This window comes from Mauremys reevesii, linkage group 1 (genome assembly GCF_016161935.1).
Source record: "Mauremys reevesii isolate NIE-2019 linkage group 1, ASM1616193v1, whole genome shotgun sequence".
Taxonomy (NCBI): Eukaryota; Metazoa; Chordata; order Testudines; family Geoemydidae; genus Mauremys; species Mauremys reevesii.
The window spans coordinates 211,416,783-211,444,175 of NC_052623.1; the positions used below are offsets into that span (position 1 = coordinate 211,416,783).

General features: G+C 50.5%; 1 protein-coding gene across 6 annotated transcripts in view; it reads left to right on the plus strand.

Annotated features, from left to right (window-relative positions):
• SIDT1 (SID1 transmembrane family member 1) overlaps nt 1–27,393 on the plus strand; it is a 98,904-nt gene that overhangs the window by 44,292 nt on the left and 27,219 nt on the right. For 4 of the 6 annotated variants that reach the window (XM_039537267.1, XM_039537283.1, XM_039537258.1 and 1 more), the window contains 13 exons: nt 388–558; nt 7,680–7,725; nt 11,976–12,077; nt 14,010–14,093; nt 15,744–15,837; nt 15,939–16,010; nt 16,442–16,535; nt 17,969–18,012; nt 23,247–23,318; nt 24,199–24,375; nt 24,533–24,616; nt 24,940–25,088; nt 26,523–26,596. In XM_039537267.1, the coding sequence (XP_039393201.1) occupies nt 388–558; nt 7,680–7,725; nt 11,976–12,077; nt 14,010–14,093; nt 15,744–15,837; nt 15,939–16,010; nt 16,442–16,535; nt 17,969–18,012; nt 23,247–23,318; nt 24,199–24,375; nt 24,533–24,616; nt 24,940–25,088; nt 26,523–26,596 (1,263 nt within the window). The remainder of the gene's footprint in view (nt 1–387; nt 559–7,679; nt 7,726–11,975; nt 12,078–14,009; nt 14,094–15,743; nt 15,838–15,938; nt 16,011–16,441; nt 16,536–17,968; nt 18,013–23,246; nt 23,319–24,198; nt 24,376–24,532; nt 24,617–24,939; nt 25,089–26,522; nt 26,597–27,393) is intronic. The other 2 variants (XM_039537275.1, XM_039537293.1) reach the window with 2 other exon arrangements.

The following is a 27,393-nucleotide window of genomic DNA, read 5'->3' on the forward strand; positions in this document are numbered from 1 at the left end:
CCTGCTAAACCCAGGGTTGTGAGTTCAATCCTTGAGGGGGCCACTTAGGGATCTGGGGCAAAATCAGTACTTGGTCCTGCTAGTGAAGGCAGGGGGCTGGACTTGATTCAATGACCTTTCAAGGTCCCTTCCAGTTCTATGAGATAGGTATATCTCCATATATTATATTATAACTGACTCATAGCAATCTGGGGTTAAGCTTCCAAATGCTAATCCCCATTCAATTCTCCTTGCTGAGGCAGACTCGCACTGCAGCAGAGTTCCAGGGAAATGGCCTTGCACAGCCTGAGGTTCTGTCTAAATAACTCTGCTAGAATAGAAGGAGGGCATTTTTCTGTTCTATTTTATTTGGTGGCTGTTGGCTTTTTTCCCTTTTGGCTGCTGTAGTTACCAGAGGACCTACAACTACCAGGAAGTGAGCCGTACACTCTGCCCTTCGGAACCCACGCCTGAGATGGGACCCTCTGAGCAGATCATATTTGTAGACGTGGCTTCCATGGCACTGTTTGATATTGAGTATGAGCTGCTGGTCACGAGGCTCAAGAGCTTCCAACTGACGTAAGCAGGATTTGTGAACATATGCATGTGGGATTGTCGTGTGTGTGTGTGTGTGTGTGTGTGTGTGTGTGCACGCGCGCGCTCGTACAGGGTGGAAACTGCTCCCACTCATATCTAGGTAGATACAAGGATAGTGCCTTCAATTACGCTCTTTTCACATCCTAGGAGAACACATGAGATGAGAAACTTTTTTTATGGGTGGCCCTGGCAGCTTCATTTGGGCACTGAACAGGGAAAAAATCTAAGGCACTAGCCTCCCTGCCCTTGCTGTTTTAGACCAAAGCTTTCCTGAGTGTGGTTGCCCAGGTAGGCTCACTTCCAGCTGCAAGGGACCAGAGACTCTCCGCTGAGACCATTTATCTGGTGAGGTCACTCAGGTCATTCCTCAGGATCACCATGCCTTAGGGCTCTGTCTCCCTGGGCTACAGGAATGAAGCACCATCCTCACTTCTATGAAAGACACTGCCTCCTGGATGGGCTTGGTCTAAAGGTGGTCCCCTGGCTTTCAGGGTAAGGAGAAACCCATTCCTCAGGCGGGAGGAAGTCAGCCTCCCAGTGACTTCAGGCCCACTGGTCAGGCCTAGGGCTGTGGCTTGGAGCCGCCCTGTTCTGTTGCATCTTTGGACTAGAAGGAAAGGGACAGGTCACTTCCTCCTTCCCTCTAGGAGCCCCCAAGTTACTCCCTCTTCCTGCTTAAATACCTGGCCTGATGAGATTAGGTGGAACTCTTCTCTCCAGCAAGTGGACTCAGCTAGAGCCCCAAGATAGGGCATGCCTTCTGTCAGGCTCTCTTTGAAGGGAATTAACAACTTACCTGCCTGATACAGCACAGGATGCACACACCTCCTCTCAGGGTGGCACACCAGAGAAGACTAGGGGTCCATTTGACCAATATTCAATTCCCAGCAGTGGCCAACACCTGATTCAGAGTAAGGTGAAAGCTGCCCATAATTCACCTCAATAGCTATCCACTGTTGTGTGGGTAGGGGATTCCTTCCTGACTGCTCCACTGATGACCTGGGGCCCTGAAGCATGAGGTCTGATTACTTCTATTGAAACCTGAGCATAGCATTCTCCTGTCCTCTACCGAATTCCATCCCCAGTCTGACTCAGTGACCTTCTGCACTATTTTTTCTTTAGTTTAAATTGAGCTTGGAGTTTGTCATTGGGCAGTAGGTGCTGATTGGAAGAGTGCTCAGCTAGAGCACCCAGGCAATCAGGAGCCTGCGCATTTGTTCCTCAAAAGAAATAAGGAATCAGTTCATATCCTTGGGATCAGTGCTCAGAGGGGAGCTCCTTCCAATGTGTGTGGGGTGGGAAAGGATTGGCTGCTTTGGTAGCAGGGTTCCCTGCACCTTCCTGAGCAAGAGTCCTGTAGGTCTGTGGGGATCTGAGTGGAAATGAGATAGGCAATGGGAAGGAAGCATATCTTTCTCTGACACTTGCTGGGACAGCCAGAGGTGGTATGGTTCCAATGGAAAGTCAGGGGCTCTGCTGCATGAGGGAATCCCCGGCAGAGCAGCTCCGATGAACCTGTGCTGGCAGAGAGGTGGCATAGAGCCAGAGGACTTCTATGCAGAAGGCCTCGTGCCCCCATGGAGCTCTGAGATCTGTGGGGTTTGTGGACCAGCCATTCTGCTTTCTTCTGTAGGCTGGGGTTAGGGGGAAGTCCCCACTCCCACGAAGGTAAGCTGTGTCAGTTTCTTGGCCCCTGCATGCATGTCTGCAGAGGGGGGGGACAATTTAGGCTAGGATTATTTTCAGCACTGCTGCTGTCAGAGACGCTCTCAGATGGGCTGATGCAGGGGGAGGGGGATGCAAGGCCAAATGCAGGGAGCCTGCTGGGACTGTTGATTGGGGGAGAGGTCACTAACAGACTATGCGGCGGGCTCCCCTTGTTACTCTTTTGTGGCATGGGGGCTCCCCGGGTCAGCTCGGGGGAAGCTTCAAAGTTGGGTGTGTGAGAAGGATCCTTTTGTGTCTGGAAATGTGCCCTGCAGTGGCCTGGGGAAAAGGATGGGGGCGGAGCCAGGGCCAAGTTGGGCCCTGGCTGCATGGCCAAGATGAGACTGGCTGTGGGCTAGCTAAGCCAAGCAGCGTCTGTGTGGTGGTGAGAGGGAGCTCCTCCCAGGAGGACAAGTTCTTCGGTCGTCTCACTCACAGCCTGAACCTCCGCGGCTCCCAACGCTGCATCCAGCTTGTCTGTCATCCCACTGTGCTGTGGCCACGGGACAAAGAGCTGGGAACTTGGCTGACTGCGAATACTGGGGGCCAGCATAGCCTGGAGGTGGGCACATAGTGAGGAGTCAGGCAATCATGAGCTCTCATCTGGCTCTGCCACTGACTGGCTGTGTGCTCGTCACAGCCCCTGTGTGTGCCTCAGTTTCTCAATCTGTAGACCAGGGAATATAAAATACTTCAGTACCAATGAAGAGGAAGGAAAATGCACATTTCTCTTAACTCTCTAAGTTGCTCTTCAAAATGTTTATTTCCTCTCAAATGCTTACATCTCCACACACACACCCTGCCCTAAATTTTACTCTGCCATTTAAGTGGACAGGTTCTGAGAAAAGTCAGTGATATTGTTCAAACAAAATAATACAGGATAATCCTGTTCCCTTATTTTCCATGAAAAAGCTGTGAACAATTGGGTTCCTGTGGCCTCTGATTCCCAAATTCTACAGAATAAACAGATCATGGTTTGAAATAGGACAGATGATCTAAATAATTGAATATATCCTCTGCCAGGGCAGAATCTACAGAATTCCAAAGCTTTGCTCAAATCCACTTTGATTGCTCAACAGAATTGTTAATTTTATTAAAATTTCCAAAGATTGATCTAGACTAAAACTATGATACAGAACAGCACTTTAGCTGCTCCATATCCAAACTTAAACACAGATAATGCCACCCAGAACACTAGCACCAACCTTGTGCCACCTTTTCCTCTCCCCAGACACTTTTTTAAAGGGACTACAATAGCTCACTTGAACTGCATGTTAGCCCATCTGCATACACAGTGAGATAATTAACGTTTTAATTTCTGGACTAAAACGCAACACTAGCAAAGTGCATCTCTACCATGCTCGTGCGTGCACTCACGCTTGCTCTTAGACTGAATGGAAGTGAATTCTTAGCCTTTTGATTAACACTGCATATTGCCTTGTGTTATGCTGGGATTCTGAATGAGCAGGAGAAAATGAAATCAGTCCTAGAACCAAACTGTGTCCTTCCTGTGTGCTTAAACAATGCACACGTTAAGGAGGCTAGTCCCACAGTATTTCTAACCCAAGTGCTGGACAATTCGCAGAAATACTTGTTGCACAGTCACCAACATCTAAAAACTTTTGCTGATGCGATTCTCCAACTAAGCTGCCAAATATTAGAAACTGAGATGTAGAGGGTCAAGCCTAGTGGTCGGTGCTGTGGCAGCCGGTCCAGGAACTGGAGCCAGAGGTCGAAGCCAGAGTCAAGAGCAGGTTTGGAACAAAGGAGGAGCTGGGCTAGGAACCAGGCTGGAGCAAGAGCAGGGCTGGAGCAGGCTAAGGCCTGTGAAGTTTGTCGCCATTTTCAGGTAGGAGAGAGATCAAGCCATGACCTGATGTTGATGCTGTTTCTCCTGTGAGACTTATATATCTACCCTGAGAGCCAACAGACCAGCTCCTGGCTTGTAAATTGACTGGAGCCTATCACAGAAATGACTTATCACTACATGTGGCTTAATTAGGGTCTAACTCCTCACATCACCTCCCCATCCAGGATGCTTCCCCAACATCCTTGGGTCCAGCTTTTCTGGGGACAATCAATATAATTCCTGAAAGAGGTTGGGTGCATGCATGTTACTAGCTAGCTCCCACAAATGGTCAGCTGAGCCATACTGTTTCCAGTCCATGAGGTACATCCTTGGAGGAGCTTAGAATCCAGGATCTGTTCCTAGTATTCTTCCTTCCCCTGAACTGTGACAGGTGGGGTGGAGGTTGTTTTTTGCATCTGGGAAAGGAGTTATCCACATATTTATTCAATAAGCAAACGTACCAGCTGTATCTTCACAGTATGGGGTAACTGGAGCTTGAAGGCCACCATCTTGATCTGTTGAATGGTCTGGAATGGGCCAAGATAATGGTGGTCTAGTTTCTTTGAGGGTTGGGAGGTATCTAACTGTTGAGTTGAGAGACATACCTTGTCTCCAACCACCATGGGAGGGTCCTGTCAACGGATTTTGGCATATCATTTGTAGTCCTCCTTGGCTGAGTTTGTGTGATTTTAATTCCTCTTGGATGCAGTGGAGATGTTGAACCAAATAAGAAGCCGCAGGGCCATGGGAGATTAGTGGTACGGATGGATGGAATCAGTGGTGAAAGCTATTATTGGGATAGAAAGGACTTTGGTGTCAGAAATGGCTGGGTTAAGCTGTGATGGGTCAGGGGCCTTGTTTGAGTAACTGCAGGCAGGGGCGGCTCTAGAGATTTTGCTGCCCCAAGCACGGCGGCACACCACGGAGGGCGCTCTGCTGGTCGCCGGTCCCGCGGCTCCGGTGGACCTCCCGGAGACGTGCCTGCGGAGGGTCCGCTGGTCCCGCGGCTCCAGTGGACCTCCCGCAGGCACGCCTGCGGATGCTCCACTGAAGCCACGGGACCAGTGGACCCTCCGCAGGCATGCCTGCGGCAGGTCCACCAGAGCCGCGGGACCAGCGGACCCGCCGCGGGACCAGCGGACCCTCCGCAGGGACGCCTGCGGGAGGTCCACTGGAGCCGCCTGCCGCCCTCCCGGCGACTGGCAGAGCACCCCCCACGGCATGCCGCGCCAAGCACGCACTTGGCGTGCTGGGGCCTGGAGCCGCCCCTGACTGCAGGGCAACTTCAGTGGAGCAGGCATGGTTTGGGTCACTAAACATACATAAAAAAATCACTAACAAATTCATCAAAGTTGTGGAGAATCAGGTCTCTCAGCTCCAAGAGTGATGATGCCTAATCCAGTGCTTTGCCTGCCAGTAAGCTGATGATGAGCCCTACCTTACTTTGGTTATTTGGGTACATATCTGGGCACAACAGGAACAGCAGTGACATTGATTGAGAAATCCCCAAAACTTCTAATGGTTCCCACCAAATCTCTTTGGTAGAAGGATCTTAGAGCCTAGTCCTTAAGCTGTCACAGCTTATAGTGTGGAGGGATGTGGCAACACTGGGATCTGTGAGTGCAGGAAAGCATTTTCCCATCGTAGCTGGCCACTTGGTTCTGGAGGGCGTGCCTGGAGATTTCATTTTGACTGTTGGAGACACCTGCAGGCATAAACAATCCATCTTGGCCACTGGGCCTGACAGGTCAGGCTGCTCAAACTGTTAGACACCAAGATATAGAGGGCCGTGCCTAGTGGTTGGAGCAGTGGCAGTCCTGTTTAGTGGTCAGTGCAGTGGCAGCTGGGCCAAGAACTGTAGCCAGAGGTCTGAGCTGGAGTCAAGAGTCAAGAGCAAGTTTGGAACAAAGCAGGAGCAGGGATGGAGCAGGGCTGGGAACAAGGCTGGAGTCAGAGCAGGCTAAGGCCTGTGGAGTCTATCATCACTATCAGGCAGGGGAGACTTCTAGCCATGAAATGATGTTGGGCAAACTGAGGTGCTGCTTCTCCTGTGAGGCTTCTATACCTGATCTGAGAGATAAACCAGCTCCTGGTTTGTACATTGGCTGAGCCCTACAATAGAATGACTCATCACTGCATGTGGCTTAATCAGGCTTTAGTTCAGGGATGACTCATCACCTCACCTCACACCATGTTCTTAAGTGTGATCCTCCCCATGCCAATATGAGGGAACTGGGGTTATTTAGTCTGCAGAAGATAAGAGTGAGGGGTAGTCTTCAACTACCTCAAGGGGTGTTCCAAAGATGATGGAGCTAGGCTGTTCTCAGCGGTGGTTAGATGACAGAATAGGAAGCAATGGCCTCATATTGAAGTGGGGGAGGTTTAGGTTGGATATTAGGAAACACTATTTCACTAGGAGGGTGGTGAAGCACTGGAATGGGTCACCTAGGGAGGTGAAGGAATCTCCATCCTTGGAGGTTTTTGAGGCCCGGCTTGACAGAGTCCTGGCTGGGATGATTTAGTTGGGGACTGGTCCTGCTTTGAGCAGGGGATTGGACTAGATGACCTCCTGAGGTCCCTTCCAACCCGATATTCTATGAGGCAGTTAGTGCAGCAAACTCCTCTAGGGCCTTATTCTGGAATTAGGCAGGACCAACACCATAGCTACGCAGAAGCATCTCATGATCAAGCAGCACTGAGATCCCCTCTGCTCCCCATCCTGCTGATCACTTTTTCCATGCACCACTAAAGCTGGTTGAAATGTTTTTGGCATTGCTTTTTCCATTGGACAATGCCAATTTGTCGCATTCAAAATATTCAGCCGGAATGTGTTTTAAACCTTTTTTGGGGGGGGGGAGGGGGGAGATTGAATCAAAGTAGGGTGACCAGACAGCAAGTATGAAAAATTGGGACAGGGGGTGGAGGGTAATAGGCCCCTATATAACACTAAGCCCCAAATATCGGGATTGTCCCTATAAAATCGGGACATCTGGTCACCTTAAATCAAAGCATGTTAATAAGAGTTAACTTTATTGGAATGGAACACTTTGATTTTTCCATTTCAAACTATCTGTTTCTAAATGTATTTTTAAAATCATAGTACAATATAAAATAAATAATTTAAAATAAAGTATGAAAAAAATATAGATTTTATTTTTTAGATTGAACAGTTCGTTTTGCAGGAACTTTGTGAAATTTCAGCTCTTTATTCTGATTTGCTTATTTATTTATTTTTTAAATATTGGACTTTCCCTCGGAACAGAAATTCCAGTTCCAGATCAGCTCTGTGCTACCACCCTGTTCCGGCACGAAAGGCCTGACTCTCTCTCTCAGTGCTTAAAGCAAGTAGGACTAGTTTGAAAAGAGCCCTTCCTACAAACATAGAAGTGTAAGTCCCCCAGTAACGCTTAGCTCACAGCCTTAATGTCTCCCTGTGCTTCATGAATGCAGCTTTGAAGAGCAGTTCTCTGAAGATGCTGTGTGTGTGTTCGAGCATTTATGCTGTGAGCTTTAGAAAGTCTTCACCTTACTGATCTTTCTTTTTTAGGACAGACAAAGCCTTTAACTTCACTGCCAGCCCTTCTCAGCCTCAGGTAAGCAGGAGCCTTACGTGACATCAGCTGCATGTGTCTTTTCACATATAAATGGGTTCCAGTATGATCCTAGCAGTTACAGATGGCAAAGAGCTATAGGATCAAATCCATTTCCCTCTCAGGAGGCAGCCTAGTCCATTGCTGTGGCATTTGCATGGGTAGAGTGAAGGGGTAGCACTGCATAGTCTCTGCCCCTCCTGGAGCATGTCCTGACCCTCACAGCGAGACATTCAGCTCAAGCAATTGAACAAACCAGAAATGTGAACTGGTGCAAACAGACATCATACCTTGCTGTGGGATGAGTGCAACACTGCACAGGCCCAGCAACCTGCACTGGGTGTGGAGTCGTGGTGCTGTGTGCTGCTGGAACAGAGTGCCCAGTGTGGACTTATGCACTGTTGCAACTTACATTGGTTCAGTCACTCTACTACAGTTCGCTGAGATGCAGTTCTCTAGTACAGACAAAGCGGCAAAGGATGCAGACTTCAAACTGCTACCAGCGCTTGAGTGGTCTGAAAAAAAAAAAAAGTGGTGGTGAGGGGAGGGGTGTCTGTCTGCCCACAGCCCTGCCTAGCAATCAGTTTTGCTCCTCTCCACCATCATCTCTGCTCTGCATCGGTCTTTACTGGAGAGGAGCCATTCTTTCTAGTTGATAGTTCTGAGGAACTGTACCAGATTGAAGTGTCAGTAGAAGAGGTTTTGGAACACACGGATAAATTTAAACAGTAATTAGTCACCAGGACAAGTTGGTGTTCACCCAAAAGTTCTGAAGGAACGCTGATATGACATTTTAGAACTACTAACTGGAGTATGTACCCTATCGCTTAAATCAGCTTCTGTACCAGATGATTTGCAGATAGCTAATGTGATCCTGATTTTTAAAAAAGGACCAGAGGCAAATATGGCAATTACAGGCTGTTAGTCTAACTCCAGTACCAAGCAAACTGGCTGAAACTATAGTAAAGAACAGAATTATCAGACTCCTAGGTGAACTCAATTTGTTGGGGGAAGAGTCAACACAGCTTTTGTAAAGGGAAATCATGCCTCACCAATCTATTCAAATTCTTTGAGTGGGCCAACAAACATGTGGACAAGGGAGATCCAGTGGATATAGTGTTCTTGGACTTTCAGAAAGCCTTTGACAAGGTGCCTCATCAAAGGCTCTTAAGCAAAGTAGGCTGTCATGGGATAAGAGGAAAAGTCTTCTCATGGCTCAGTAACTGGTTGAAAGATAGGAAACAAAGGGTAGGAATAAATGGTCAGTCTTCACAGTGGAGAGAGGTAAATAGTGGGGTTCCTCAAGGATCTGTACTGGGACCAGAGCTGTTCAACATATTCATAAATTATCTGGAAAAGGGGCAAATAGTGAGGTGGCAAAGTTGGGAGGCAATACAAAAGTCCTAAGCAGATTATGAAGAGTTACAAAGGGATCTCACGACATTGGGTGACCGGGCAACAAATGGCAGATGAAATTCAAAGTATTTAAACATAATCCCAGCTATACATACAAAATGATGAGGTCTAAATTAGCTGTTACCACTCAAGAAAGATCTTGCAGTCATTGTGAATAGTTCTCCAAAAACATCATCTCAATATGCAGCGGCAGTCAAAAAAGCTAACAATGTTAGGAGCTGTTAAGAAAGAGAGAGATAAGAAGACAGAAAATATTATACTACCCCTATATAAATCTGTGGTACGCCCACACCTTGGCACTGGGGGCAGGTAGGGGAGCCTGGGGGAGGCAATGCCTCCCCAAACAGCAAGGTTTGCCCCCCCCCTCCACCTTCCCAAGGCCCCGCTTCAGTGGTGCCGCTGGGCTCCAGAGGGCTGGGGCCATGCCACGCCACCCACCTTCCTGGGGCTGGGGAGGCTGTGGCAGCACCGCGTGCTCTCCCTCCCGGCACTCCCGGGGATGGAGAGGCAGCAGCGGCGGCACTGCCACACACTTTCCCTCCCAGTGCTCCAGGGCGCACACTCTCCCTCGAGTGGATAGGGTGGGGCTGGGGGTAGCCTCCCTCAGCCAGAGGTTCACCTGCTACCCAGTGCTGGCCAATCGCCCCGGCCCGCGAGGCCCTCCAAAGCGTGGGGCCCAGAGTGGTCATTGCGATTCACCATCCCCTAGGGACGGCTCTGGTCAGAAGACAGTTGTGGGAGCAGTCAGGGGACAGGAAGAAGGGTGGTTAGATGGGGCAGGGGTCCCAGGGGGGCCGTCAGGAATGAGAGGAGGGGTTGGATGGGCGTGCGGGGGCAGTCAGGGGACAGGGAGCGGGGGTGTGTGGATGGGGCAGGGAACGGGGGGGGTTGGATGGGGCAGGAGTCGGGGGGGGGAGGGGAGCAGAGAGGAGGTGGGGTCGGGCTATGACCCCCTCCCTTAACTGGCCCTCCATACAATTTACAAAACCCGATGCAGCCCTCAGGCCAAAAAGTTTGTCCACCTCTGAATTTAGGTGCACCGGTAGCTAGAACAAATCCTTTATTTTCGCTCGCACTAGTCACCTCACACCAGATCTGTACTCTCTTAAGAGGCACAGTAAAGGTGGGGTGCAAGCAGAAGGAGGGTACAAGGATAAGCTTAAAGACACCTTTGCACTTTGCTAATTCTGGCCTGCTCCAGGAACTGGTGTGGCCCCAGGGGCAAATTACAGCATGCCTGGCTGCTTTGCATAGCTACCAATGGGCAACTCTGCAGCTAGGAAAGCTGGAATACAAATCACTCCAGTTACTCCCCTGAGCTGTCCTCAGTCACCCCAGCATGCCCTGTGCTGGGAACTGCTCAGGAGGGTGCTGTGAGACTTCCTACGTTGGTCCTATGTTAATTCTGTACTTGGGGAATTACCCAGGGGGCCGTTCCACCCCTTTTACGCTCAGAGGAGTATAAAGTTTTCCACCCCTGTTAAAGGTGGGGTGTCTGTATAACTGGTTCTCAGGATCTGTTGGCAGGCAGCTGCAGATTCTTGTGGTTTTTGGCCAGAATGAAGGGATTCTGCATTGATCTGAAGGAACAGGTTCAGCAGATTTTCCAACTTTTGTTTGCTAGGATTTACAGCTGTAACACAGAAAGATTTTCATTTCACAGTAAGCCCCTCATGTCTGTAAAATGGATACAGAAGTAGAAACTGGCAAACTTGGAAAAATTCTGGTTCGGTTCTGCTTTGAGCTCAAAATTGGAAGCAGGAAACCTGCTTTGTGAGGGAAATGATTCTTGCCTGTCTCCAAAGATAGGAGAATGAGGTCTTATATAAGGGCTGTGAAATGAACTTAATTATTAACACAAATCAGTGAAAGAGCTGAGATTAGAATTTATGGTCCACTGGATCACAGGCCAGCATGACCAAAACCACAGCCAAAACCAAAGGGTGTCTTGCAGTTGGTGCTTTGCCTGTGTACTGCCTGGAGTCATGCAGGGAGCAATTCAAAGCTGGAAGCAAGCTCAGTGCAGCTGGAATGTTTGAAGATTTTAGTAGCCGGTCTCTAACACCCTGCACTTAGCCTGTGCAAATGGCAATTTTCGCAGGCTTATCCTCTGGCCAAATCTGGATGACTTTTCATGGGGATAGAAAAAGATACTTCTGTGACTCCAGGGCTATCCCTTAGCCAAATTTTAAATCCCAGCTCCAAAGCATGGAGGCACTACAGTTCTTCAAAGAAATGAAAAAAATGGTTAACATTGGCAAAGCTACCCAAATATCATTCTCAGAAATGGCGAAACCAATCTCACTGAAACTTAAAAGATCAGCCTGAGGAAAGTAGCAATCACTGAAATTTTTTTGGCTGTCATAAACAGAGGAAAATGCTAGGCAATCACAATTATAGCCTACAGGCTTCCATCCCTCCCCCCCATATAATGGCAGTATAAATAGCATAGAAACTGCTGGAGGCAACTGTTGCACATTAAAACACTTTATTGTAAAATCCCACCTTTTAAAACATTACCTGTTGGAGTATTATGATGAACAGGAGTTATGCTGCAGCTCTGGTGCCATGGAGGTATCTGGGGTTAAACTCTGTGCATAGAGGGGCTGGTGCAGTCTGTATCTTCGGCCAGCCATTGTGAGGAATACGAAGGCCTTTCAAAACACTTGAACTCCAAGTGACTAGTTGGACTGCAGAAGCCTTCCATGTCTGACATCTCAGCCTAGATACAGGGGGCTGTTCTGTTCTCTTGGGGATATTATGGAGCCAGTGGCAGAGGGACTCCTGAACTGTAATGCACAAATGGGAGCACTGATCCTGTTTGGTTTTTTTTGCAGTATTTTCTGTACAAGTTCCCTCCAGATGTGGATTCCGTCATCATCAAGGTGGTATCTGAAACCGTCTATCCCTGTTCTGTTGTCTCCGTCCAGGATATTGTGGTAAGTCTAGAGAGGGGCAATGGCAGATAATCTAGAGGGTAGGCTCTGGGCATTGGTATCCTGCCTCCATCACCAAGTGTGATGTATTTCAACCCAGTAAAGATATGAAGCCTCAGGGGGCAGTACTACAGATTAATAATCCAGGAGGAGCTTGAAGGGAGGCGCGGGGCCTGTGGAATGAATGGGAAAGGCCTAGCTGTTGAGTTCTAAGTAGCTATTTTTGCCAGTGTTAGCAGTGGTGAGCTGGAGCAGGTTCCCACAGGTTCTCAAGAACTGGTTGCTAAAATTAGACCTCCGTGGAGAACCGGTTGTTAAAGGGCCTGGGAGTGGGCAAAGAACTCCAGTCCACGGGCTGGACCATCCTGTTGCTCCCAGGATTCCCAGCTGGGGAGGTTGAGGCTCCTCCAGCCCTTCCCCCGCTTCCCCCCAGCTGCAGCGTGGCCAGCTGCCAGCACGAGCTGGGCAGCTCAACTGAGCTCTGCAGTCATCCTGCTGCTGCTTTTTGAATGGCCCAGCAAGGTGTGTGTGTGTCGGGGAGGGCTGCTGCAAGCTCCAGGGCTGGCCAGAGGGGAGGGGGCAAGTGGGGCAATTGGCCCAGGCCCCACGAGGATGTCTCCCTTGGCCCCTCCGCCCCCTTAAATCAGAACTTTTTATAGGGAACCGGTTGTTAAGATTTTGGCAGCTCATCACTGAGTGTTAGTGAGGGTAGTGAGCAAGTTAATGATAATGCTCCCATCCCAAGGTCTGAAGGTGCTTTTCCTTGCCTGGAAGGTAGGACAGTACCATTCTCTCTCCATTTTACAGATGGGTATATGGAGGCACAGAGAGATGACATGACCTTTCTATAGTCACACAGCGAGTGGTGGCAGAACTGGAAGGCGATAGCAGGACCCCCCTATTTGTCCCTGCAGTGTCTTCTTTCCCCCCATTCTCTTTCTCCATCCCTCTCCCTCTCCCAGCCTTCTTTGTTCACTGTTCCCCCCGGCCCCTTACCTGACCCTTTCTCCTCCCATTTTCCTCTGGCCCAATCTCCCCCCTCAATCTTTTTCCTGAATTCCTGTTCATAACTTCAGATCCTCTCCCATGACTGCCTCCTGCAGGGGGAATTTGCTTTTGCTCACAGCCAGGAAGCAGCAGTACTGGCCACCTATTTCTTCTCCCTTCCTGCCCTGCTAAGCAGGATGGAGAGGCACACTCAGAGTGAGGGAGCAGTGAATAGGGGAGGGAGAGGTGAAGGAAGCAGCCTTGAAACCCTGAGAGTCGCCTCTAACAGCTGGGAGGAGGTGATGAAGTGGAAACAACAATCTCGGCCTGCAGCCCTGCTCATGAATGGCCTTTCAAATGACAGGACAGAGAGGGTGACAATGGGGGCAAACGTGTGACTGTCACTCCACATAGCAGGTACAGAAAGGGGAAACATGGAGCCATGGGGTCTATCGTGGGGAGGTTGGGGATAACAGGAAAATGAGGACCAGGCCTAGACTCATAGTAGAGCAGCTGAGATTGCTATAACAAATGTCTTCTCCCCTCTGCTTTATCAGGGCTGTCAACTGAGAGAGTCAGAGTAAATGATCTGGCTGTGCCATAAGCTGCAGCTCTGTTTGAAGCTGGGACCTTGCTGAGAGAGACCAGTTGAGCTCTGGCCATGGCTGGTGTTCTCAGCACAGCCTCGCTAGCCCCTGAATGCTGCTGATGTTGCTGCCTATGGGACTCCAGACAGGGCTCCTCTAGTGCTCTTCATGAAGCCCTGGTGGGGAGGTGAGGGGAAGATGGCAAAGCCAACTCAAAGGCCCAAAGGAGTTTATTTTTATTAGGCTTAGGGGAGTCTTTTCCACACCAGGCCTATCGGGGAAAGCAAGTTTGTGCTCCTCCTGGCTCAGAAAATGCAGTTGGATTTTTCATTTTTTTTTATATTACTTCTGCCTGTTTTAGTGCCCTGTGTATGATCTGGACCACAATGTGGAGTTTAATGGTGTTTACCAGTCCATGACAAAGCAAGCTGCCATCACTGTACAGGTGAGACGCTGACTTTGTCAGTGCTAATTTCCAGTGACTCTGTGTGCCTCCTCTCTGCTTAATCCTTTCATCTGCGGGATACTGGTGCTCAAGATCAGGGGTTCTTGCACTTTTGGATAGCATGGCTCACATCTTAATACAAATGGGGAGCCAGTTTCAGGGAGAGATGGTGACTTGCCTCAAGCCACACAGCAGATCAGTGGGAAAGCCGGTTTAGGAACAAGATCTAGATTTCCTTCTTATTTCTCTAAGAAATGACTGACTCCCTAGAATAGACTTTGTGTGCTTGATCCAGTCACATGCTGCTTTACCCATAAAAATGGGTCCCCTTTTTGCAATCTCAGCAGAAAGGCCACAGACCAGAAATTCAGCCCAACTTCAGGCTTTTGAGCCTGCCAGCCACTGGCTCCAGGGTCCTCACACTTCACTCTATGTGGGCTGGTAGGGAAACCCAGACCTGCCCTCTACACTGGGCTTCCAGCCCAGGGGCCCTGTATGAAGCAGAGGGGAGCTGTTTGTTCAGACCCTCTGCTGTATCCCTGGGCTGCTTCCTACTGTGACTGGCAGTTAGGACTTCCTCACAGTAGGGTTGCCAAGCATCTGGTTTTCGACCAGAACGCCCGGTCGAAAATGGATCCTGGTGGCTCCGGTCAGCACCGCTGACTGGGCCATTAGAAGTCCAGTTGGCAGCGCAGTAGGGCTAAGGCAGGCTCCCTGCCTGCCCTGGATCCATGTGGTTCCCTGAAGTAGTTGGCATTTCCCTCTGGCTCCTAGACAGAGGTGTGTCTATGGGGGCACTGTGCGCTGCCCCCACCCTGATCACCAGCTTCACAGCTCCCATTGGCCAGGAACTGCTGCCAATGAGAGCTGTGGAGGCAGTGCCTGCGGACGGGGGCAGTGTGCAGAGCTGCCTGGCTGCCCCTGCACCTAGGAGCCAGAGAGAAATGCCAGCCACTTCCAGCAGTCGCCTGAAGTAACTGCCACCCAGATCCCAGACCCCGAGCCCCCTCCTGCACCCCAACCCCCTGCCCCAGGTTAAAACCCCCTCCCACACCTTAACTCCCTCCCAGATCCTGCACCCCTCACCTCCTTCTGCACCCCAACCCCCTGTCCCACCCCCGAGTCCCCTCCTGTGCCCAAACTCCCTCCCAGAACCCACACCCACTCCTACACTCTGAACCCCCAGCCCCACACCAGAGCCCACACTCCCAGCTGGAGCCCTCACCCCTCCTGCACCCCAGCCCGGAGCCCCCCCACACCCTGAACCTCTCATTTCTGGCCCCACCCCAGAGCCCATACCCCCAGCCCAAAGCCCATTCCCACACTCTGAACCCCTAATTTCTGGTCTCACCCCAGAGCCCACACCCCCTCTCACACCCCAACTCCCTGCCCAGTCCAGGGAAAAGTGAGGTTCAAACCAGGGTGTGTCTTTATTAGGGGTTTGCTCTAGTGCAGTGGTTTTCAACCTGTGGTCTGCAGATCCTTAGCGGTCTGCAGACTATGCCTAAGTTTTCCAAAGGGATCTGCACCTTCATTCCAAATTCCAAACTACATTGAGTCCTTTAACTGGCATGGGAGAGGAGACTCCTCCTCTGCAGCCCTATCCTCCCTCACTTTTCACAAGGCTCTCTCTTGTTTGTTTCTGTGCAGAAGAAGGACTTCCCAGGCGAGCAGTTCTTTGTTGTGTTTGTCATAAAGCCAGAGGACTATGCCTGCGGGGGCTCTGTGCCTTCCTCTATCAAGGGTAAGATGAACTAGGGGACTGGCACACTGCACCACGGGGCGAACGAGTCCCAGCAGTGTTAAATAATATGTTTCTGATCCAGTGCACCTTGCTTCTTACAGGAAAGGGCAACCACACCTGGAACCTACAACGAACGAAGAGCCTTCAAGTGACCATTGTACCCTCTATTAAAGGTTAATGTCTCTCTGAGGTATGGTCCAGAATTGCTGGGCAGCTCCAAGGTGTTCCACTCTCGGCTTCTCTTATCAGGAGGTGTGGTAGGGACTAGTACAGGGGCACTCGGTGTGTGGGAGCGCCCAGCTAATTCAGTCGCAGCAGGAGGCACAGCAAGGACTGGTATAGGGGTGTCAGCTGAGGGAATGTTCTTAACTATTCCAGCACCAGCCTTTTCCGGCAGGGAGGAAATGCTGGCTAGGATGGGGATGGTGGTGCTTGCAGTGACTGGAGTCCATGCAGACTGGGGCACTGGCAGTGGGAGACCCCCCAGCTATTTCAGTCGCAGCCTCTACCAGCAGGAGGCTCTGTAGCGAACAGGGCAGGGATGTTTGCTGTGAGGGGACTGTTTTCCTGTAAGCTGACCCTCCTCCTGTTCCTCCTTCCCCAGAGTCTGACTACGTGCAAGCCATGCTCTTCAGCTTCCTGAGCTTCCTCTCCTTCTACCTGGGCTCGCTGATCGTCGCCTTTGTGCACTACGTCAGGTGGGTGAATCAGATGGTCAGTGACTATGTTCAGGCTACGCCTGTGGCTTTTTCTTCCTCAGCTGAAATGCCTCGCCCCGCAGTGAGCCAGGCGTCCGAGCCCAGCAGGCCAAGGGCGTTCCTGGTCACCCAATGGGCCCTTCTGTGAGGGAGAAATGGGGGGGCGTTTGGCACCCTGTGCCCCAGCCTGCGGGGAGAAAGGAAAGTGCCAGGGCACTAGAGAGACCCCAGGCATCTGCTGCATGTGTGTGCGTTGGTACTTACTCTGCCTGCACTCCCTTAGGAGGCAAAGAAGAAACGTGACATAACCAGGACAGAGCAGAGGCCTCCAGGGCACCAGAGAGGCAAGGAACCTGTTAAATTGTCAGGCCAAGCCCCGCTCATAGCTCAGCAGGAGCTCCCCTGAGCTCCTGCCCTGCACTGAGGGGAGAGGCCTGCTGTTGAGATGGTACGAGATGCTTCCTCCCGCTGCAGGTTGCTGTTGAAGAAAGGCCGAAGCTTCCTGCAGCCTCCCTCAGCCAACCCAATGGTGGCTTTTTCCTCCCTTTTTTCTGCTGCTTGCTGGCAGTGGGATCAGAAGCTGTGGGCTACATCTCCTTGGAGTGGCTGGCGTGTACTCTCATCCCTGCCCGCCGCTGCAGCCCTTGGGGGTGAGTGAGGCAGCAGGAGGGGTGTTGCTACCTTGCAGGAGCTCCCAGCAGCGAGACTCCATGTGCCAGTTGCCCTAGCAGCATGTGGCGTGATTGTAAAGTGGTGCTGGGCAAGGAACCCCAGTGTGTCAGCAGTTACGCAAGCTGCTGGCTCAGGCAGTGATTCAAGTGAAGCGTATCTTCTGTTCCAGGACATAAGGGCTCAGCAGGGAGGAATCTTCTTCCCCACCCCGTGCGAAGCATTGCACAATTGGCCAGGTGCATTGGGGGTTGGTTATACCTTCCTCTCAAGTACCCAGTGCTGGCCACTGCCAGAAAACAGGATGAGCTCTCAGGATCCTGTCCAGTAACTTCCATGAACCCTGCCTCCTGTGTACTACACTGATTCAGATCCCTTGCAAGCCATGTGGATTCCAGAGTGTGGGAAGCTGGGCTGTGGAAAGCAGATAGGTGGGTTTTCCCAGTACACAGGACAGAGGGTAGGGTGTCCCATATTAAATCGCATCACTGGTCATGCCTCTGACTGTGGCCAGTAGCTGATGCATCAGAGGAAAGTGAATCCTTTTCTAGATTGGATCTGTCTGTTAGGCATTGTTGGAAGTGGAGATCTAGATAGCAGGAGACTGGGGTTTGCATTTCCCAGCCCTGAACAGTTATTTGTTTTCTAAAGCATTACGCAGTGCTGCTGTCTTGCTTTGAGATGCTACTGCAAAGACTGGCATAGTGGCTGAAGTCTGGAGGGTTTGTTGAGTTTTCAGGAGTACTGTCTGTGCTTGTTTTCAGGGTTCAGAGGAAGACTTCAGCTGGGAGATACAGTCCTGATGATGGTAAGCATCTCATAAACTGTGCTAAAACGTCAAGGGATAGAGAATGCTGTGACGCTCTCTGCCCGGGCAGAACAGCAGCTTTTCCCTGCTACCTTCAGTGAATTTCAAACCTCTCTTTGTCCACTCACCCCAGGATCTTTTTTTAATTGTGCATTTTAGTGCTGGAGTTTCCTATTGAGCTATATAACCCTGCTCTGGACAAACCAGTTCTAGGGAAGTTAATTTCTCATGAGACATAACAAAGGGCATTCCATCCATGGGGCTGACGCTGGGGAAGGGGTGGGGCACTTACTGCTGTTTGTGACGGTTTTGTGAGGCGGACCCTTGTCCGCTATGAACAGGGCTATACAATATCCATTTTAAACAGAGGACTCTCGAGTGGGCGGGAGCTCTATTGATTTTTTGTTTTACAGATTTGGATTATTAAAATGCACAAAACACAGATTAATGTTCATAACTCCCTGGCTGAGTCACCTGTCTAAGCAAGTATATTCAGTTGCTCATACTAGCCGCAGGAATGTTTCTTTTGGACTGAAATGTGTCCTACCCAATCTAAGCTTTGGGTCAATGTTTTTTTTAAAAGGCATGGTTTATGGAGTTCAAGGAGCAAATGACTAATTCAGTTAGCACCGCGTCATCTCTTGTGGTGTTTACTTTGATATTAGGTCTTGTTTACTTTACACGACACCCACATTTCAACATGCTCCAGATTTGTATGTTGTAAAAGCATGACTGCACCGTAGAGGTCATTAAGGGAAGATGGTGGTTTTGGCAGGTGAGGGTAAGGTAAGGTAGGGTGACCAGATAACAAGTGTGAAAAATCAGGACACTTTTTATGGGTGTGTGTGGGGGTGGGGGGGAGTAGGGTATAGTTGCGTATATAAGACAAAGCCTCTAATATTGGGAGGTTTGGTTGCTCTAGCATGGGGGCAGTTGGGGTTTCTGGTTCCTGGAGAGAGATGGGAGGCTATGTCTGAATGTTTAGGGCCTAGGAGGAAGTTGAAGGTTTAGTCACGGGAGAATGCATCTCCTTCCTTTCATCTCCACCCTAGGAGGGGAGAAGAATTACATTTTGACAGTGGGAGGAGCTTGAATATCCAGCTTCCCATCCCAGCAACTACTTAACCCACTTTCCCCTGCTCTAATATTTACCACTAGCTAAGCACAGTCATGTAACTGGAAGTTTTTATACTAGAATGAAATAGTAAACAACAATGTAAATTGGCATTATTAGGGATTTGAATTAATTATTAGATGAATGGGGGTGATTTACTTCTCAGAGCTAACAGTTCAGGCTGATGGCTGACTGCATGCAGCATTGCTTTAACTCTGGTCCTGTTCGGAAGGTTTTCTCTTCACAACCATGAGGGCAGGAAATATTATGTGTTAAGTGAGAACTCCGGTTCTAAAGTTCTGTGGCAGGGGTAGCTTCTGCTGCAATATGGTAAAACATATGGGGAGACTCTTTTTATAAGCCACTGGAGTTGAGAATGAATGTGCCCATATCCAGGTGGAATTCAGAGGTAGAATGGAATCCCTCCAGGGCCTGGCAGGGGATATCCAGATGGTTGCAGAAGGGATCTTTTTCTGAGCACAAGAAGTCAGGACCTCAGCAGGGTGAAGGGGCATCTTCCAAGAAGGTGAAGCCTGGGGCAATATTTCCTTGTGCTCCCTGTGCTGGAGCCAGATTTCTGGAGCCCAGTTAGCTGTTCCAGAGGAGGCAGATGCTCAGAGCATCCGATGCACAGCCACCTTAGTACAGGAGAGGAAAGACAAATGCTGCTCCAGACACTTCCAGCAAGGCCATGGGCTACAGAAGCTGCCCTTAGCCTAAAGGTGGAGGTTTGAGACTGGGCTCCCTGGAAGAGAGGATCAGCTGGATAAAAGACTGTGATCAGACATGCCCTCAGCCTCACTCAGCCATTTGGTGCGCTTGCGCGCGCTCTCTCTCTCTCTCCTATTACGGGAACTGCCCTTCTCAGTTCTCTCATCCATAGGTTTCCTCCTCCACCCTGGATGACTTACCCCTCCCCTGTTACTCCACTTCACCTCACCTCAAATGCCCAGCACTACCTGCCCCTCTCCCATTGCCACTCCCCTACCCCTGCTCAGCCTCCCCACACCCCTTTTCTGCTCCCCTTTTCTCCCATGTTGTCCCCTCTGCAGTGTAGTCTGGAGGAATGAACACAAGAGTGGGAGGCTGGAGGTCCCAAGTTTTCAGCCTGGCTCTTCCACTGACTCACTGCGCGGCTTTGGGCAAGTCACTTCATCTCTCTGTGCGTTTCTCCTTGTGCCTCTCAGGGCTGTGTCATTAGTTAGTGTCTGCACAGCACTGTGAACACTTTAAAATGCTACATAAATGTTAAGTATTCCTATTCCTATTCCTCCCTCCCTCCGTCTGGAATGCCCTGCCCCCCGCTCAGCTCTCCTCTCTGGCCCTCTGTCATTCAGAATACCCAGCCCCTCCTGGCCTGCCCTCAGTTGCCCCCACCCCTTGGAATTTCCCATGATTCTCTTTTGCCCTGCTCCTTTCTTTTGTTCCTCTGAATACACCCCACTCCTCTTTCTCTCCCTCCCTCTGGAATAGCCCTTGCCCATCCATCTCCCCCGCATATCCCTGTTCACACTACTTGTCTCTCCTGACACCCCTCTCTCCTCCCCATCTCTTGAATATCCTGCTACCCTGTGTCCTCGTTCCCCTTTCCCTTGTGTTCTACAATGCCTTCCTTCTGAGCTGCGCTTTATCCTCGGGCCCCTCCCTTCCCCTGCTCCCTCTCAGACTTTGTTGAAGTAGAAGAGAGCTGGAGGAACCAGTTGCTCTGTCCTGTCACAAAGTGCACCACACCCAACAAAGCAAACGCTTCCCCACAGAGCAAACTGGCATCTCCAGAACTGACTCACATCTGCTCCAGGAAGTGGGGCTGAAATAGGTAGGTGAATTTAAAGCAGCGCTGTCTGCTTCTCTCTCTCTCTCTCCTGCCTGGAGGTGCCCCAGTCTGTCCCACTCTCACAAAGACTCACTGCCTTGTACACACAGTATCAGTTACTATCAACTAGACATGGAAAGCGGGAAGTTCAAAGCGCAGTCTAAACTTAGAGAGGAGTGACCCCGTGTGACTGAGGAGAGACTTCCTCAAGCGACCAGGAGCCACAAAAAATGACTGCTCAATGAGCAATGAGGACAAACTGTTCCCATCTGTGGAGAAAGGGTGGCATCTCGCTAGGTAGCAGATCAGGAATGTACAGGGAATCAACCCCCAAATGCAGTGCCTAGCCATATCTTGGACAGGATCGTACCTACCTGTGACAAATACTGTAGCAGCTTGTTTCTTTAACACTCTGGCAATCATGCTATTATAATAACTTGTCATGCCAGTCAAGTGTCATTGAGTGGAAGGGTTTCTTGTGCCTATGTATATGCAGCCCTGCACACATGTACACCATGCAGTATTGTATTCCAGGGGCTCTCAAACTGGAGGTTGGGACCCCTCAGGGGATCATGACTGTCAGCCTCCACCCCAAACCCCGCTTTGCATCCAGCATTTATAATGGGGTTAAATATATTAAAAAGTGTTTTTAATTTATAAGGGGGGGGGTCCCACTCAGAGGCATGCTGTGTGAAAGGGGTCACCGGTACAAAAGTCTGAGAACTACTGCTTCATGCCATCTGCGCTGCATGGTCCATTTCTGAAATTCATCCAAGCTGGACAATGTTCCATTAGCAATAAGAAAATAAAAGAGAAAATGACAGTGCCAGCTCCCAGCCACAGCTTAATGGACAAAAGTTGGTGTGTTAGTGGAGAGTAATGAAGTGGGTCCTGGCAAAGTGAGATCTTTTGATGGTGTAGAGCCTGGGAGGACCTGGCTCTCTATGTCCGTCACCGCTAGAAATCATGGAAACGAGTAGCCAGAAGCGAGCATGCTTTTTTTTTTTTTAAATCTCCTTCCGTGGAAGCCTTAGGGATAGCCACAGCTGGAGATGGGACATTGGGCAGAGTGGGTCAATGCCCTGAGGTAGCACCCAGCATTCTGTCTGTCTGTCTCTCTCTCTCTCTCTCTCTCTCTCAGGGGCTGGGCTGGCTGGCTCTTGCTCACAGTATGTGGGTCTAACTGGTCCCCTATGTGCGGTCAGGATGGAATTTCCCCCCCAGGTCAGATTGGCAGGGACATTTTTGCCTTCCTCTGCAGTGTGTGGGTGGATCACTTGCCAGGGTTGTCTGGGTATATCTCATTTGATCATTTCCCTGCCACTGCAGGCGCCTCAGGTGCTGCTGCACCTCTGTCCCTCCTATTCTCTGCCTGTGGCCCATAATAGTCTAGTCTTCTGTGGGTGGTTGTACTTTGGTCTCATTTCGGGTATTGGGTTTAGTGGGTAGGAGCTTGGTGGCCTGTGACATACAGGAGGTCACGCTCCCTCCTGGCCTTAAACTCTATGGCTGTAGAACATGTTTCAGGCCCTCGTATACTATGGTAGAAAAACCTAGCTAGGTTTTCAAGAAGACATCCAGCACCTAGACTTGCCAGTACAAGGAGCAATAGCCCCTTGCTGGAGATGACCCATGCTGGGTGCTACCTCAGGGCATTGACCCACTCTGCCCAATGTCCCATCTCCAGTTGTGGCTATCCCTAAGGCTTCCACGGAAGGAGATTTAAAAGAAAAAAAAAAAAAGCATGCTCGCTTCTGGCTACTTGTTTCCATGATTCCTGCCAGTTGTCATCTTTGCTGGGAGCAGCTTGCTTTCACCTAACGTGGCTAAAAGAACATGGAGGGCTGAGGGCATGTGTGGCTTTTCCAGTGATAGTCATGGGAATTAGCTGCCATTTTGGGTGAGGGCAAAACATTGTGAGACTGAAGGCAGAAATTCATGATTGCCATTGAGAACACCCCAAATCTCATGGGACTCATGCGAAAATTGCAGGAGTTGGCAATGCTGGAGTATGGAGGGAACAGGGAAGGGGCCTGGGCTTTGCCGCACTTCTGATTGGCGTAGAGTGGAATGAAGGGCAGGGATTTGTGGTTTATGATGCATCCTCTGCCGGAGAGCAAGGGGAGAGAAGGGGGCTATGGTTTGTCTTGTGTCCTGTGGGCAGGGACGGAGGCCTGTGTTTCACAGTCAACAGGACAGGGGTGTAGGCTCCTTTTCACACCGGGGAGCCTCCTCCTCCATCAAGTCTCTCTCTTTTTAAAATGGGGTCCGAGCAGATCAAAGGCTCTTTGTTTGTATCTGTTGCAGGATCCGGGACTGTGGCTACCTCACATCCCATCACGACTGGCACCCCCGAGGGAAACAGCTATGGAGCTATTGGTACGGAACACTCTGGAACCTGAGCATCAGGCACCTCCTGGCACCTGGGCTGCCTGGGCGGCTGCTTCTGGGGGAAGGAGCCAGTCTGGTAGAAGGCCCCAACCTCTGCCATGGCCCCAAGATGTCTTATTGTCTGCAGAGGAGTCTCAGCCCCACTGGCTGCCTGCTTATTAGGAGACTGGGGCCACATAACCCCACTGCTTGTGGGGAAGGAGAGGAGCACAGAGCAATGAGTGGGCTGAGGGGAGGGAGTCCATGGCTTTAGGCAGCTCCTCTTCCCCCAGGGTGGTTTTCCCTGTTTTTTTTTTTGTTGTTGTTTTTTTTGGCCACTATCAAGGCTGCAGGGAGCTGGGCTGTGAGTTCCTTCCTGCTGAGCCTGCCCAGGCTCCCTTGGAGGAGAGAGTCCTAACCAAATGCCATACTGCTCTCTCCAAGAACGCCCAGGCTCTGCAGCTCCGGGACCAAGACACAGGGGCCTGGGTCTCCTGCATGGTGGCGTAGATCAGGTCCAGGGGGCCTAGAAGCCTGAGGGTTTTGAACCGATGTTAGGGAAGAGAGTGGCTCTGTTTTCACACAGCAGTGTAGAATTTTTAATTCCTGCTCCAGGTGCTCAATGTGATTGCTATCCTGGCTCATTCCTGCACTAAGGACACACTCTCGCCCTTAAAATGGTACCCGGATTCCAGCCAGCAGGTGCATGATATCTGCTGGGAAAGAAAGTCAGAACCAGATGCTTATCTGGTGCAGGGAATAACATGAGGGTTTGGGAAGTGGAGTCGAGTCAGGGCTTTCTTCTGGGATATATTCTGACCCAGATCTCACTCCAGATCCATGACACAAGACTCCCTACTCAAGTCGGGTTTTTTTTTCTGCCCTTAAGACTATCTGGACAATTTAGAAGGGCCCCTTAAGACTCTCAAACAAGTGAGCGAGCTGACATCCCTCTCCCCTGCCTCTTCAACCACCACAATCCGCATGCTCAATCCACACTGCTGCCCTGAGCCTGCGTGGGCAAAGAGCTGGCACACAGCCTGGGCAAACACAACACAAGATACAGGTGAGGCCAACTGGTCCCGAAGCTGCTGATGCTGTGCATGGGACCATTCGTGTTCCCATCTGCTTCAGGAAACACGCAGCGGCTGGGGTCTGACCCTCTCCCCTTGTTGGAGGATTTAATTTTCTTCTCTCTTTTTTTGTTTTAAAACCTCTTTTAGAAAAGCTTGACCTGCAAACTCTATCTGCAGGGCAGTACTCAGAGGCCACTGCTAACACCAGGCAGAATGCCGCAGCCTTTACTGGTTAGTACATCTCAGATTCATGATCTCGCAGGGGCCCGGCTCGTTGGAAGTAGCGAACATTATGGAAATGAAAGAGAGAGAGCGGGAAAATGCTAGGAAGAGCAGAGGGGTGGACGATGAGTGTGCGGTGCTCAGTGTTCCTGTAGCCTAGATCAGAATCTTGTGGGAATTCCCACATAGGGCAACAACCATCTACCAACCTATTCCTTGGTCTGTGTATGCTGCGTTCCTCCATCAGAAGCTCCTGGTATGGTGAACACTCCCTTGTTTCTGTGTACAGAGGGATTTACCCTTTACCATGAACCTTCCTGCCTCATTTCCAGATGAGTCAAGCTCCAGTGGCGGCCGGCAGTTATCATCCCCGGAGCGTGGGCCCCCACATGGTTCTGACACAGACAGCTCTGTGGAGGAGGAGAGCGATTTTGACACCATGCCCGAAATTGAAAGTGATAAGAATGTCATCCGCACTAAGGTATGGCTGGTGTCGCGTCCTTGTGCTAAGCACTGTGTGGTGGGGTCAGCTCTGTGATTCCAGCCATTATTGCTGGTCACATCTCTCTTTTTAACTCTGCTCTTTCAAGGGCAGATTAATGGCCTTCATCTGATTAATGTATTTAATAATCCTCCAAGGCCCAGAAAGTTTTCCCAGAGCACTGATAGAAAACCAGTGCTATTAAAGGCTAAAATGAACAGCATTGTTTAGGAAACTGGAGAGATGCTGCTTTGGTGGAGGATGGTGCAACCTAGAAGGCTGGAAAACAAATGAAGGGGCTGAAGGGATGGTGGAAGAAAGCAAGCGGTTGGTGGTGGATACTGAGACCTTAGGAGAGCCATAGCCATAGAGAATGGGGATGGGGAACACCAACAGGGGATGCAGAAAATACAAGGAGTCAAGTGAACCTATGTACCATCCAGGGGCGGCTCTAGGCACCAGCAAAATGGGTTGGGTGCCGCCTAAAGGGGCGGCAAAAAGGCGGGGGGGGCCAGCTCATCCTGCTGCCATGCAGCCGCTGGAGCCGCCCGCCGCCGGGCAGGGGGGGCGGGCCGGCCGCGCTGCGGCCGACGTGCCCGCGCCTGGGGAGGGCCACGGGCCGGGGGGCCTGGCCCTCAGGGCAGGGCGGCAAGGGGCCCCCCCAGCGGAGCCGCTGGACCCGCGAACCCGCCGGCGCCCGCTGAGGCGGGGCGAGCAGGCGGGGACCAGCGGTCCCTCTGCAGTCATGCCCGTGGGAGGTCCGCTGCTCCCACGGCTCCGGGGCGCCTCCTGCGCATGACTGCTTGGGGCGGCCAAAAAGGTAGAGCCGCCCCTGGTACCATCTCTTCTTGTCCCTAATACTTATGATTGGTCAAATTAATCTCTGGGGGAAGGGATAGCTCAGTGGTTTGAGCATTGGCCTGCTAAACCCAGGGTTGTGAGTTTAATCCTTGAGGAGGCCATTTAGGGATCTGGGGCAAAAATTGGTCCTGCTAGTGATGGTAGGAGGCTGGACTCAATGACCTTTCAAGGTCCCTTCCAGTTCTAGGAGATTGGTATATCTCCAATTATTATTACCTTTTTTTTTTTTTTAATTACCTGTTGAATACATCCATTGTTACAGCAGGGACGAATTGACCCGTGATCTGTCTCCATACAGAACTTGGTTTGAATGGTGTCTTAGTGGAAAGTAATTCTACTAATAGCAACTTTTAAAGTTCTTTGTTTTGTCATCTTAGTTCCAGAGAGAATTTCTGAACTTTTATTCGAGGCTGTTCTGGGCTTTCTTCCTCAGAGAATCGCAAGAGTTACTATAGGGAAAGGACACGCTTTACCCATCCACTTGGATCATCCAAATGCATTCAAGCTTTCTAAAGGTTTCCTTCTCCTTCATGAATTCTCCTTTTCTCTCCCCTGTATTGTGTTATATTGCAGATGTTCCTCTATCTGTCAGACTTGTCCAGAAAGGATCGGCGAATAGTCAGCAAAAAGTACAAAATTTATTTCTGGTAAGTAGAGGACAGACAGATGAGTGCCGGTCCCTAAATCTGGGCCCAGTCTTCAAATGTGGGCCTTTAATTTGAGTTCCCGGATCCCTCATTTGGGGGTCCACTTAGAGGCACACACACACTTTTTAGGACCCACTCTAAGCTTCCGGCTAGAGTACGGGTCGGTCGGATGTACATGTGTACACATTTGGAGTGTGTGGTGTGCGTGGGCATGTGCACATGTATTTAGGAGTGAACACAAGGGCTTGGGACCATCTGTATGCATGGACTGCTGAGCATATTCATGCTGCGTATGGGACCTTTCATCTGCGCTTCATTGCATCACACCAAATTTCACCTACTAGCATAAGTATTTGACTCTGGCCCAGACCCTGCAGCTCCATGTGCCTAACCGTCTGCAAATCGCCATCTATGCCCACCCCTAAGACCTGAAACCTTTAATATATATATTAAAGGGCTGTTGGCTGGGGGTTAGTTGGACAGCAGCAGAGGCGCTGGCTTGGTGAGAGGGCAGTGTGACTCTTGGCTGCAGTGCATGCTTTTGATGTTGAGAGATGTGATATGAAACACTTCTTTCTGTCCCTGAGTTACGCCTCAGCTCCAGGAACAGCTGCAGGGCTGGGGAAGGGGTTGGTTAAGAGCCCTAGGAGAATATGTACCATGAGGTCAGGCACTATCTCAGTGAGCACTGTGGGTCTTCATCCTGAATGCTTTAAAGGGGTACAGAGCAACCACTTGCCTACATGCCTCTGTGTGTGACAGCTTTGGCTCCCTCCAGTGCCTTGCACCCAGGAATC